Here is a 12673-nt window from a genome sequence, read left to right on the forward strand (position 1 = left end):
ATCCACCAAGTTTAAGAATTAAAATAGTATAAGCCTGTTGTATCACCTATCTCTACTAACTTTTCTAAATGTTGTTAATGTTTGTATGTGTCCCTAAATAATATATTGCTTAATTTTGCATGTATTAATATAAATCACCTCTTGCTGTGTGTATTCTTCTAAAACTTTTTTCTTCTTCCTTAATACTATTGATGTTGATATTAATGTGTATACCTATCATTGTTTATTTTTATTCCTCTAAAGTAGTATTTTGAATAAATGTTATATTTTATTCATTTCTTTTCCCGTCGATGGTCATTTCAGTTGTTTTCATCTTTGTTTTTTTAACAATGCTGTTATGAACATTGTACATGTCTTCCAATATACATATATATGAACTTCTCTGGTTTATGTGCCTTGGAACTGTATATTTTGGTCATAGAGAAATTCGTATGGAATCTTATTAAATTATCCCAAATTGATTTTCAAAGTGGTTTTTAGTCATTTACAATGTTTCTCTTTATATACACATGCATATATATATGCATACATATATACACATCTGCATGCAGATATACATATGTATGTATATATTTATTACAGCTAACATGATGATTAATATCTTCCTACCCAAATATATTCACTTTTTTCTTATTTTTAAAGATTACTTATTCCCATAAGCAGAATCATTGATTTAGAGGTTGAGAATTCTGTTATTTTCTTAAGCTAGCTACCTTCTTTTAATTTTTCAAATTATTTTTATTTCCCATTTACTCTTTAATTTAGTTTTGTTAAGATTATATATGCATAACATACTCAAATAGTTCTACGAGATTTATTATTAAAAAAAGAATAATGCCTTTACCATTTACTTTTCCCCAGAGGCATTCATTTCAACATTTTTGCTGATTCTCAAGGTATTTACCTCCATATCTAAGTAACCTGCCCATGTTTCCACTTTTTAGTTTTTAACTTCTTTGGCTTTCTATAATGAAGCATGAAGATTTAGCCTCTTTCATTTCTTCTGACTTTGAGAACCATCCCAACTTTACACATGAACTTTTCCCTCATCTCTTTTGTTCCAAATCAATAATTTAGTGCTAACATTTTTATGAAAAGTAAATGCAGAGCTGAATCATTTAACAAACTACAATTACTCTTCTTTTTGTTTGTTTTAAACAAAGGAGGATGATGGTAGAGGAAGAGGCAGTGAGGATTTGGGAATCAATAAGGAAGATTTGTGTTGCAAAATAGAAAGAGAAATTGTTAGTTAACAGAAAGTCATAGATTCCATGAGTGGGAGAGGAGCATGAGAATATTTATTCTGCTAGCCAGGTGCAGTACTGATTAGAACACTGGAAGTCTATTAAAATGACAGGCATATATCTTAGTAATAAATAGTTTTTTATGCTCTTGAGGTATTGATTTAGTCTGAAGACTAAAGAAATAGAAAGAAATAGGTAGTCCCAGGAAATAATATAAGAACCAGTCACTGAGATCAAGTGACTGCCTGGGGGCAAAGCATATGAAGTTTATTCTGAAGTTTTAGTGTTTTAGACCAGGACAGTGGTAAGAGGGGAAACCAGAGTTTATTTTTTAGTACCTTAAATTTCAAAGACTTGTGTATATTTGACAAAAAATTGTTTATGATCGTGTTATCCATCCTCTTGATACCTGTGTCAGATGATTTGGTTGAATTCCTTTTTCTCTAATATTAGATTAAATTTTTCTCAGCGTAATTAAAGAGATGACCAATATCATTTCTTTTCCATTCACGTTATTTTCTTGCATCTAAGGAGATGATATGTTAAATCCAAAGGATCATGTTAGTTTCTTCATACATATTTTGTACATGAAAAGATTCAGTAGGTATTTGTAGTAAGTGACTGCGTACTCCACATTTATTAAGGTTTAATTGTTAAAGTGTGACTAATGCTGGCATATTTCAAAATTTGGCATTTTAGGACATTTTGTAACATTTTAAAGATTTTCCTTTTTCTTTTTTATTAAACTCAAAATATGAGTTTTTTAATGCTGTCATTGTTCCAACCTGTCTTAATTCCCCGAATGGTTAATTCTGATAAGATTTTTACATTTTTATTCTTTCACTGAGCAAACTGGAATACTATAGGAGGAATACTATCTATCCTTTGAATATAAAGTTTTCTTCTTTCTGAGGCTTGTGGGATTGGCCTCGGATGATCTAGTGAAAAGATGGAAGTCAGATCTGGATTTAAATTCTTTGCTGCCTACTAGCCAGCTGAATTTGTTAATAATTCAATAATATTTCTAGCAAGGTTGTTTAGAATATTACAAATAATGGAAGCATACATTAAAATAATAAAAAGACATTTTGTGTCCAGTTTAATGCCTTCCACATGTTATATGTTCAAAAATTATAGTTATGATTACTGGAATCATCATCATCTTTTTGTCCTTGGTTCCACTTCCTAGATGTGTTTCACAAAGAGCTGATGTGAAAAGACTTGAAACACTGATAGCGATTGTATGGGACAATTAAACAAGAGGGGAGAATTTAGTGTAATCTCTCCATTCTCCTGGCTGGGTGAGTGGGGGGGTTGCTACTTTGTCTGTTGTCTTCCACCCCCCCCTTTCTATAATTAATCTCTTTTATTGAAATCCTGGTTTGTGGCGTAATCAGTAAGGAGAATAATAGGGCTCTTTCTCCCTCCCAACCAGTAGAATCCTTTGTATTCCAAATCTAGTATGTATTTTGGTTATTTTTTAAAGTGAGTAGCTGTATTTTTTTAAGTGAGTATACAGTGTGGATGAACGGGATGGAGCAATGGGAGAAGGAGTTGGTTAGATAATGTGATGGGGCCACTGTTTACCTTAAAAAATTATTGGAATTAATCATTTATATTCCTTTCACCCCTACTAGATGGTAGACTTTGTGAAAAGATAAACAATATTTACTTTCTTTTCGTTCCCATAACACCTAGCATAATACATTTTATCTTTATCTTTCAGTGGTTGCACCTTTGTGCTTTTTTTTCCTTTTTTGGACTTTGCTACTTGGGGTGAGAAATTAAGTCTGGCTCATTTCTTTGGTGTCTGTGACTTATAAATGTTTGATACTCAATAAATGGTTTGAATGAATGATTTGAATTGTTTCCAGAGTGACAGATCAGCATTCATAAGAATAAAGCAACTTTTGGCTTTATCTCTAGAAATATATAACTGGAAGGAACCTTAAAGTTGATATACTCTAGCTCTTCATTTTTCAAATAAAGCAACTGGTACCAAAGATGGCAAGACTTATATTCAAAAACATGTATGGCAGAAATAGAACCCAAGCAGATTCATAGTGTCTTTCCCCTCCTTTTTTTTTCTTAGTTGTGATATATTTCCTCCTTAGGTTACAGAAAAAAAGAAACACATTGATAACCGGCTTGAAAAGAAAATAATGCTTATTTTCTATTATGTGCATATCTGTAGTTTGGTTCTATATTGTCTAGTAAGTGTTTTAAGGTAAACATAGCATTTCCTCATTGATGATTACCATGACTGGAGTCATATGTAGTTTTCAAAAAATTCTCTGAAAAATAAAAGTTAAAATTAAAAAATCAGATAAAAAACTTTTTGTATTATAATCCACTCCACATTTACATAATAGATTGGTGTATAAAGTACTTTGGCATTCATTAAATTATTTTGATTCTGATGATAGTCTTAAGAGTTATGTAGGGCATGACTTCTATGCTGTTGGCATTTTACATTTACATTTGCAGATGAAAAAATTGAGGCTCAGTGAGGCCTTATCTTGTGACTGTGATCACCTAGTGAGTAAATTATGAGGCAGAATCCTAAGCCCATATGATTTAAAGGTTTTTCAAAACTCTTTCCAATGTGGTAGTCCAAAGTCCCCTTAGTTATATACATTTAACAAAAATGCTCATGGTTCTGCCCTATGACCCAGCAATTGCACTACTGAGTATTTACCCCAAAGATACACATGTAGGGATCCGAAGGGGTACGAGCCCCCAGTGTTTATAGCAGCAATGTCCACAATAGCCAGACTATAGAAAGAGCCAAGATGTCCATCAAGAGATGAATGGATAAAGAAGATGTGGTATATATATACAATGGAATATTATGCAGCCATCAAAAAAAGAAATCTTGCCATTTGCAATGACGTGGTTGGAACTAGAGCTAAGCGAAATAAGTCAATCAGAGAAAGACAAGTATCATATGATCTCACTGATATGAGGAGTTCTTAAGCTCAGGAAACAAACGGAGAATTGCTGGAGTGGTGGGGGGTGGGAGGGATGGGGTGGCTGGGTGATGGACACTGGGGAGGGTATGTGCTATGGTGAGCGCTGTGAATTGTGTAGGACTGATGAATCACAGACCTGTACCTCTGAAACAAATAATACATTATATGTTAAAAAAAAAAAAAGATAGTAGGAAGGGAAAAATGGAGGGGGGATATCAGAGGGGGAGACAAACCATGAGAGACTGTGGACTCTGAGAAACAAACTGAGGGTTTTAGAGGGAAGGGGGTGGGGGGATGGGTTAGCCTGGTGATGGGTATTAAGGAGGGCACGTAGTGAATGGAGCACTGGGTGTTATATGCAAACAATGAATCATGGAACACTACATCAAAAACTAATGATGTAATGTATGGTGACTAACATAACATAATAAAATAAAATAAAAAAAAAATGCTCATGCTTGAGGTGCCATTAGCAATAACCACTGTTCAGCTGCCCTTCCGTTTCATTTCCTTTTGTCATCTTGTGTAGCACTAACTATATATACGGTGTTCAATCAGTAGATATTGGAGTGGACAGGTAACAAAGTGGTTAGTTAGCATTGAAGTAGTAGGCTGTGACTCTGCTTAAGTAAAAAATGATAATATGTAAGTGCTTGGCATATATTTTAATAAGACTTAAAAAATCACTTCCAATTAAGAGAATATAGTGAAAAACAGATTTGATATTCTGTTGAGTAATTGGAAAACAAAGTTATCTTATATCTAAAGCGGTTATGTTTTTTAGAAATAATTTCTCTTTTAAAATAGAAAATAGAGTTTTAGAACTGTGAATAAGCTGCTTATTCTTGAAAGTTTGACCTTTAGTTTTAACATTTTAGTTACCTTAGATATGTCTAAGAGAAGTAAAAAAATAAAAACAAAAAATAATTTTTCTCAAATTCTAAGTATGCACAGTTATTGTTAACATCTTCATAGAGATCTTTTCATGCTTCTTGCTCTGTATAATTCTATAAATAGAATATGTTAATTCTATAAGTAGTTAATTCCTCTTTTAAATTTTTTTATTCAATGATATGAAAATCCCTCAATGTAAGTTGATATTAGGTCTGCATAATCCTATAAACTGACAGCATGATAAGTGCTAGCATGCTAAATTATTTTCATGATTTATTATTCAAATGGTGGACATTTGTTTCAAATATTTTGTTACTATAGAATAACTTTTAGAACTTTCTTGCAGCTTGAGAAATTTCTACAATTTCTAAGATTTCTAAGATCAGGATATTTCTTTATATTAAAATAAATTTGACACTATTTTTTATGTAATGTGTTGACATTACTCGGAATTTACTATAATTATAATTTCTATTCTTGCTTTATCAACTCAATCTTATTTAGAATTTTTGCTCCAGAGTGAAGTTATTTATTAAATAGAAAATGTTTATATTTTTTGAAATACAGATTTTGAAAGGGAATAGTATTGTTCAACAGCAAATCTATAGTATTTTGAAGAATCAGACATGGTATTTCAGTACCTTGATATTTATTCAATAGTAAAATACTTAAATGTGGTTTTTTTTTTTTTTTTTTTGATAGATTATCTTTCTCAAGGAATAGATCTTTCTGGAATAGAAGTAATAGAAAATGATCTACTTTTCATTGCAAGAGCTCGACTTGAAGTGGAAAATCAAGCTAAGCGCCTACTGGAACAGGGTGTAGAGACGCAGGTAATAAAAGTAATAGCACTCTGTTAATGTGACAAATATGTCATAAGACAGATGAAGATTAGACTTTGAGGTTAAAAAACGAATATATGCCCTCATCACTGAGGAACTGTGTCTACAGTTTGAATTGGAGAATAGGGTATGAAGTAAGTACAGGGAAAATTTATTGAATATATGTTTATTTAATTTTAAAAATAGATTCCAAGATTCTAGTATGTAATGTATATGAGATATAGTTTATGTAATGTGTCTATGTATATAGTTAATACCTGTTGAGTATGTTTATTTTGTCTGAGGCACTGTTACTTATTTAAGCCTTTCAGCAACCCAGTAAGGTCAGTATTATTGTTATTTCCATTTCACAAATGAGGAAACTGAGAACTTAACTAATTTGTTGAAGATCACACAGTTATCTCATGGTATAGTTTGGATCCAGACATTAAGCACTCTAACCCCAGAACCTTGCACCATTAATAATCACTGTGCCTTTATCCATCTATCTATTTTAATTTTTATTTATTGAGAGAGAGAAAGAGAGCATAAGTGGGAGAGAGGGGAAGAGGAAGGAGAAGCAGGCTCCCCGCTGAGCAGGGAGCCAGATGTGGGGCTCCGTCCCAGGACCCTGAGATCATGATCTGAGCCGAAGGCAGATGCTTAACCAATTGAACCACCCAGGCCCCCCCTCTGTACCATAATTTTAAAAAATTATTTTGAGATTTCTCTTAAGGTGTCATTTTCCTGATGCTTAATGTTTGGTAGTGGAAGAAATCCAAAGTTATTGATGTAGTTGAATCAACAAATTAGATGTAATCTGTTGTTCTACATTTCTATTGCACCCAGATATTTTCTCCATTTGTATTGGACCCAAATACAGTTATTAGTGTCTATTTTTTATTTGGATCTTTTAAACCAGAGATTGTATTTTGTGCATTTGTATTGGACAAAAATAATTTTACAAATATTTAATTCAAGTAGTCTCTAAATCAGGAAGGTACTTATTTGACTTCTGATTCTTAATTGTTAAAATTTAAAAAGCATAACTGAGGGTCACTTACCGTTTAAAATAAGCTTTTGAAATTATTAAATACATAATGAAAAGTGAAAAATGATACGTACATGCAGAATGAAATGCCACATACACACACGCATATAGAGCAAAATATTGCAGTGTGAACACATCTGTGAAATCAAGACCCAGGTGAAGAAATGGGAAACCCCCAACACTCCTGGCTTCCCTTCACTTCTCTCACAGTCATTACTGTCCTTCTTTTCCGAAGGTAACTAGTATCCCCACTTATAATACTGGAGATGAGTTTTACCTGCTGCTGACTGTTCTAACTTTAGGTCTCAATATGAAGATAAACTGCTTATACTGTTAAAAATAAGATACTTGCATTGGGGAGGGTATATGCTCTGGTGAGCGCTGTGAATTGTGTTAAGACTGTTGAATCACAGACCTGTACCTCTGAAACAAATAATATATTATTTGTTAAAAAAAAAAAAAAAGAAGATAGTAGGAAGAGGAAAATGAAGGGGGAGAAATTGGAGGGAGAGACGAGCCATGAGAGACTGTGGACTCTGAGAAACAAACTGAGGGTTCTAGAGGGGAGGGGGGTGGGGGGATGGGTTAGCCTGGTAATGGGTATTAAAGAGGGCACCTATTTAAAAAATTTAAAAAGCTAAAAAAATAAAAATGTTAGTGCACATGCTCAAAAAAAAAAAAGATACTTGCATACATCAAATTAGAGAAGACACCCTCTCAAAGAAATAATCAAGGAATTCCAGTTCAACTTTGAATTAAGGTGAATATTTCTAGAGAAAATTAATATCAACCTAGCTCATTTAGTTGTGAGAGAGGTAGCAATTAATATTTCAGAAAGTGAAGGATCCCAGGCCTTTTGTATTCATATAATGTCCATATTATCACTACCTCAGAGATTTCAAACTTTATGCATATTTACTATTTAAAATTTTTCCTGTGAACTTTGTATTGTTGTATATATGTGTGTGTGTGTGTGTGTATATATATATTTATACTTATATCTTTAATTTATGCAACCCTTAGTATTTTATTATATTTCGGAGTCATGGGAATGAAACAAAAAATGGTAGAAAATTAACTAAAATATCATTTTTCAATAGGGGTGGGTGATTTTAACATGTTGCAAAGGAATGGTTAATTTTTTTTTTATTGTGTTATGTTAATCACCATACATTACATCATTAGTTTTTGATGTAGTGTTCCATGATTCATTGTTTGCATATAACACCCAGTGCTCCATGCAGAACGTGCCCTCTTTAATACCCATCACCAGGCTAACCCATCCTCCCACCCCCCTCCCCTCTAGAATCCTCAGTTTGTTTTTCAGAGTTCATAGTCTCTCATGGTTCGTCTCCCCCTCCGATTTCCCCTCCTTCATTCTTCCCCTCCTGCTATTTTCTTCTTCTTCTTTTTTTTTTTCAGCATGTATTATTTGCTTCACAGATACAGATCTGTCATTCAACAGCCTTGCACATTTCACAGCACACACCATAGCACATACCCTCCCCAATGTCTTATCACCCAGGCACCCCATCCCTCCCACACCCCACCACTCCAGCAACCCTCAGTTTGTTTCCTGAGATTAAGAATTCCTCATATCAGTGAGGTCATATCATACATGTCTTTCTCTGATTGACTTATTTCGCTCAGCATAACACCCTCCAGTTCCATCCATGTCGTTGCAAATGGCAAGATGTCATTCTTTTTGATGGCTGCATAATATTCCATTGTATATATATACCACATCTTCTTTATCCATTCATCTGTTGATGGACATCTTGGCTCTTTCCACAGTTTGGCTATTGTGGACATTGCTGCTATAAACATCGGGGTGCATGTACCCCTTCGGTTCCCTACATTTGTATCTTTGGGGTAAATACCCAGTAGTGCAATTGCTAGGTGGTAAGGTAGCTCTATTTTCAACTTTTTGAGGAATCTCCATCCTGTTTTCCAGAGTGGCTGCACAGCTTGCATTCCCACCAACAGTGTAAGAGGGTTCCCCTTTCTCTGCATCCCTGCCAACATCTGTCATTTCCTGACTTGTTAATTTTAGCCATTCTGACTGGTGTGAGGTGATATCACATTGAGGTTTTGATTTGGATTTCCCTGATGCCGAGCGATGTTGAGCACTTTTTCATGTGTCTGTTGGCCGTTTGGATGTCTTCTTTGGAAAAATGTCTGTTCATGTCTTCTGCCCATTTCTTGATTGGATCATTTGTTCTTTGGGTGTTGAGTTTAAGAAGTTCTTTATAGATTTTGGATACTAGGCCATTATCTGATACGTCATTTCCAAATATCTTCTCCCATTCTGTCGGTTGTCTTTTGGTTTTGTTGACTGTTTCTTTTGTTGTGCAAAAGCTTTTTATCTTGATGAAGTCCCAATAGTTCATTTTTGCCCTTCCTTCCCTTGTCTTTGGCGATGTTTCTAGGAAGAAGTTGCTGCGTCTGAGGTCGAAGAGGTTGCTGCCTGTGTTCTCCTTTAGGATTTTGATGGACTCCTGTCTCACATTGAGGGCTTTCAACCATTTTGAGTCTATTTTTGTGTGTGGTATAAGGAAATGGTCCAGTTTCATTCTTCTGCATGTGGCTGTCCAATTTTCCCAACACCATTTGTTGAAGAGACTGTCTTTTTTCCATTGGACATTCTTTCCTGCTTTGTCGAAGATTAGTTGACCATAGAATTGAGGGTCCATTTCTGAGCTCTCTATTCTGTTCCATTGATTGATGTGTCTGTTTTTGTGCCAGTACCATACTGTCTTGATGATGACAGCTTTGTAATAGTGTTGGAAGTCCGGAATTGTGATGCGCCAGCTTTGCTTTGCTTTTTCAACATTCCTCTGGCTATTCGGGGTCTTTTCTGGTTCCATACAAATTTTAGGATTATTTGTTCCATTTCTTTGAAAAAAGTGGATGGTATTTTGATAGGGATTGCATTGAATGTGTAGATTGCTCTAGGTAGCATTGACATCTTCACAATATTTGTTCTTCCAATCCATGAGCATGGAACGTTTTTCCATTTCTTTGTGTCTTCGTCAATTTCTTTCATGAGTATTTCATAGTTTTCTGAGTACAGATTCTTTGCCTCTTTGGTTAGATTTATTCCTAGGTATCTTATGGTTTTGGGTGCAATTGGAAATGGGATCGTTCCCATCATTTCTCTTTCTTCTGTCGTTGTTGGTGTATAGGAATGGCCTGATTTCTGTGCATTGATTTTATATCCTGCCACTTTGCTGAATTCCAGTATGAGTTCTAGCAGTATTGGGGTGGAATCTTTTGTGTGTTCCACATAAAGCGTCACATCATCTGCAAAGAGTGAGAGTTTGACTTCTTCTTTGCCAATTCGGATGCCTTTTATTTCTTTTTGTTGTCTGATTGCTGTGGCTAGGACTTCTAGTACTATGTTGAATAGCAGTGGTGATAGTGGACATCCCTGCCGTGTTCCTGACCTTAGGGGGAAAGCTCTCAGTTTTTCCCCATTGAGAATGATATTCGCTGTGGGTTTTTCATGGATGGCTTTTATGATATTGCGGTATGTACCCTCTATCCCTATACTCTAAAGAGTTTTGATCAAGAAAGGATGCTGTACTTTGTCAAATGCTTTTTCTGCATCTATTGAGAGGATCATATGGTTCTTGTTCTTTCTTTTATTAATGTATTGTGTCACATTGATTGGTTTGAGGATATTGAACCAACCTTGCAGCCCAGGGATAAATCCCACTTGGTCATGGTGAATAATCCTTTTAATGTACTGTTGGATCCTATTGGCTAGTATTTTGGTGAGAATTTTTGCATCCATGTTCATTAAAGATATTGGTCTATAATTCTCGTTTTTGATGGGGTCGTTGTCTGGTTTGGGCATCAAGGTAATGGTGGCCTCATAAAACAAGTTTGGAAGTTTTCCTTCCATTTCTGTTTTTTGGAACAGTTTCAGAAGAATAGGTATTAATTCTTCTTTAAATGTTTGGTAGAATTCCCCTGGGAAGCCATCTGGCCCTGAGCTTTTGTTTGTTGGGAGATTTTTGATGACTGCTTCAATTTCCTTAGTGGTTATAGGTCTGTTCAGGTTTTCTATTTCTTCCTGGTTCAGTTTTGGTAGTTTTTACATCTCTAGGAATGCGTCCATTTCTTCCAGATTATCTAATTTGCCGGCATATAGTTGCTCATAATATGTTCTTTTTTGTTGTTGTTGTTAATTTATTTATTTGACAGAGAAAGATACAGCGAGAGGAGGAACACAAGCGGGGGAGCGGGAGAGGGAGAGCAGGCCTTCCGCAGAGCAAGGAGCCCGATGCGGGGCTCGATCCCAGGACCCTGGGACCATGACCTGAGCCGAAGGCAGACGCTTAACGACTGAGCCACCCAGGCGCCCTTCATAATATGTTCTTATAATTGTTTGTATTTCTTTGGTGTTGGCTGTGATCTCTCCTCTTTCTTTTATGATTTTATTTATTTGGGTCCTTTCTCTTTTCTTTTTGATAAGTCTGGCCAGGGGTTTATCAATCTTGTGAATTCTTTCAAAGAACCAGCTCCTTGTTTCGTTGATCTGTTCTACTGTTCTTTTGGTTTCTATTTCATTGATTTCTGCTCTGATCTTTATTATTTCTCTTCTCCTGCTGGGTTTAGGCTTTATTTGCTGTTCTTTCTCCAGCTCCCTCAGGTATAGGGTTAAGTTGTGTATTTGAGACCTTTCTTGTTTCTTGAGAGAGGCTTGTATTGCTATATAATTTCCTCTCAGGACTGCCTTTGCTGTATCCCAAAGATTTTGAACAGTTGTGTTTTCATTTTCATTTGTTTCCATGAATTTTTTTTAATTCTTCTTTAATTTCCTGGTTGACCCATTCATTCTTTAGTAGGATGCTCTTTAGCCTCCATGTATTTGAGTTCTTTCTGACTTTCCTCTTGTGATTGAGTTCTAGTTTCAAAGCATTGTGGTCTGAAAATAGGCAGGGAATGATCCCAATCTTTTGGTACCGGTTGAGACCTGATTTGTGACCTAGGATGTGATCTATTCTGGAGAATGTTCCATGGGCACTAGAGAAGAATGTGTATTCTGTTGCTTTGGGATGGAATGTTCTGAATATATCTGTGAAGTCCATTTGGTCCAGTGTGTCATTTAAAGTCTCTATTTTCTTGCTGATCTATTGCTTAAATGATCTGTCCATTTCAGTGAGGGGGGTGTTAAAGTCCCCCACTATTACTGTATTGTTGTTGATGTGTTTCTTTGCTTTTGTTATTAATTGGCTTATGTAATTGGCTGCTCCCATGTTAGAGGCATAGATATTTACAATTGTTAGATCTTCTTGTTGGATAGACCCTTTAAGTTTGATGTAATATCCTTCCTCATCTCTTATTACAGTCTTTGGTTTAAAATCTAATTTGTCTGATATAAGGATTGCTTTCTTTTGGTGTCCATTAGCATAGTAAATGGTTTTCCACCCCTTCACTTTCAATCTGGGGGTGTGTTTGGGTCTAAAATGAGTCTCTTGCAGACAGCATATCGATGGGTCTTGTTTTTTAATCCAATCTGATAGCCTGTGTCTTTTGATTGGGGCATTTAGCCCATTTACATTCAGGGTACCTATTGAAAGAGATGAATTTAGTGCCATTGTATTGCCTGTAAGGTGACTGTTACTGTATATTGTCTGTGTTCCTTTCTGGTCTATGTTGCTTTTAGGCTCTCTCTTTGCTTAG

The 12673-nt window shown here is 35.2% G+C and overlaps 1 protein-coding gene across 2 annotated transcripts in view; it reads left to right on the top strand.

Moving 5' to 3' along the window:
- Window positions 1-12673, top strand: part of COG5 (component of oligomeric golgi complex 5) — a 304245-nt gene that overhangs the window by 133304 nt on the left and 158268 nt on the right. The window contains exons 1-2 of one of the 2 annotated variants that reach the window (XM_078060019.1): window positions 2473-2545; window positions 5813-5943. In XM_078060019.1, coding sequence (XP_077916145.1) covers window positions 2488-2545; window positions 5813-5943 — 189 coding nt within the window. In that variant the 5' untranslated portion in view covers window positions 2473-2487. Of the gene's footprint in view, window positions 1-2472; window positions 2546-5812; window positions 5944-12673 lie in introns of those variants that run through there. The other variant, XM_036101377.2, reaches the window with a different exon arrangement.

Source organism: Halichoerus grypus, chromosome 12, assembly GCF_964656455.1.
Source record: "Halichoerus grypus chromosome 12, mHalGry1.hap1.1, whole genome shotgun sequence".
NCBI lineage: Eukaryota > Metazoa > Chordata > Mammalia > Carnivora > Phocidae > Halichoerus > Halichoerus grypus.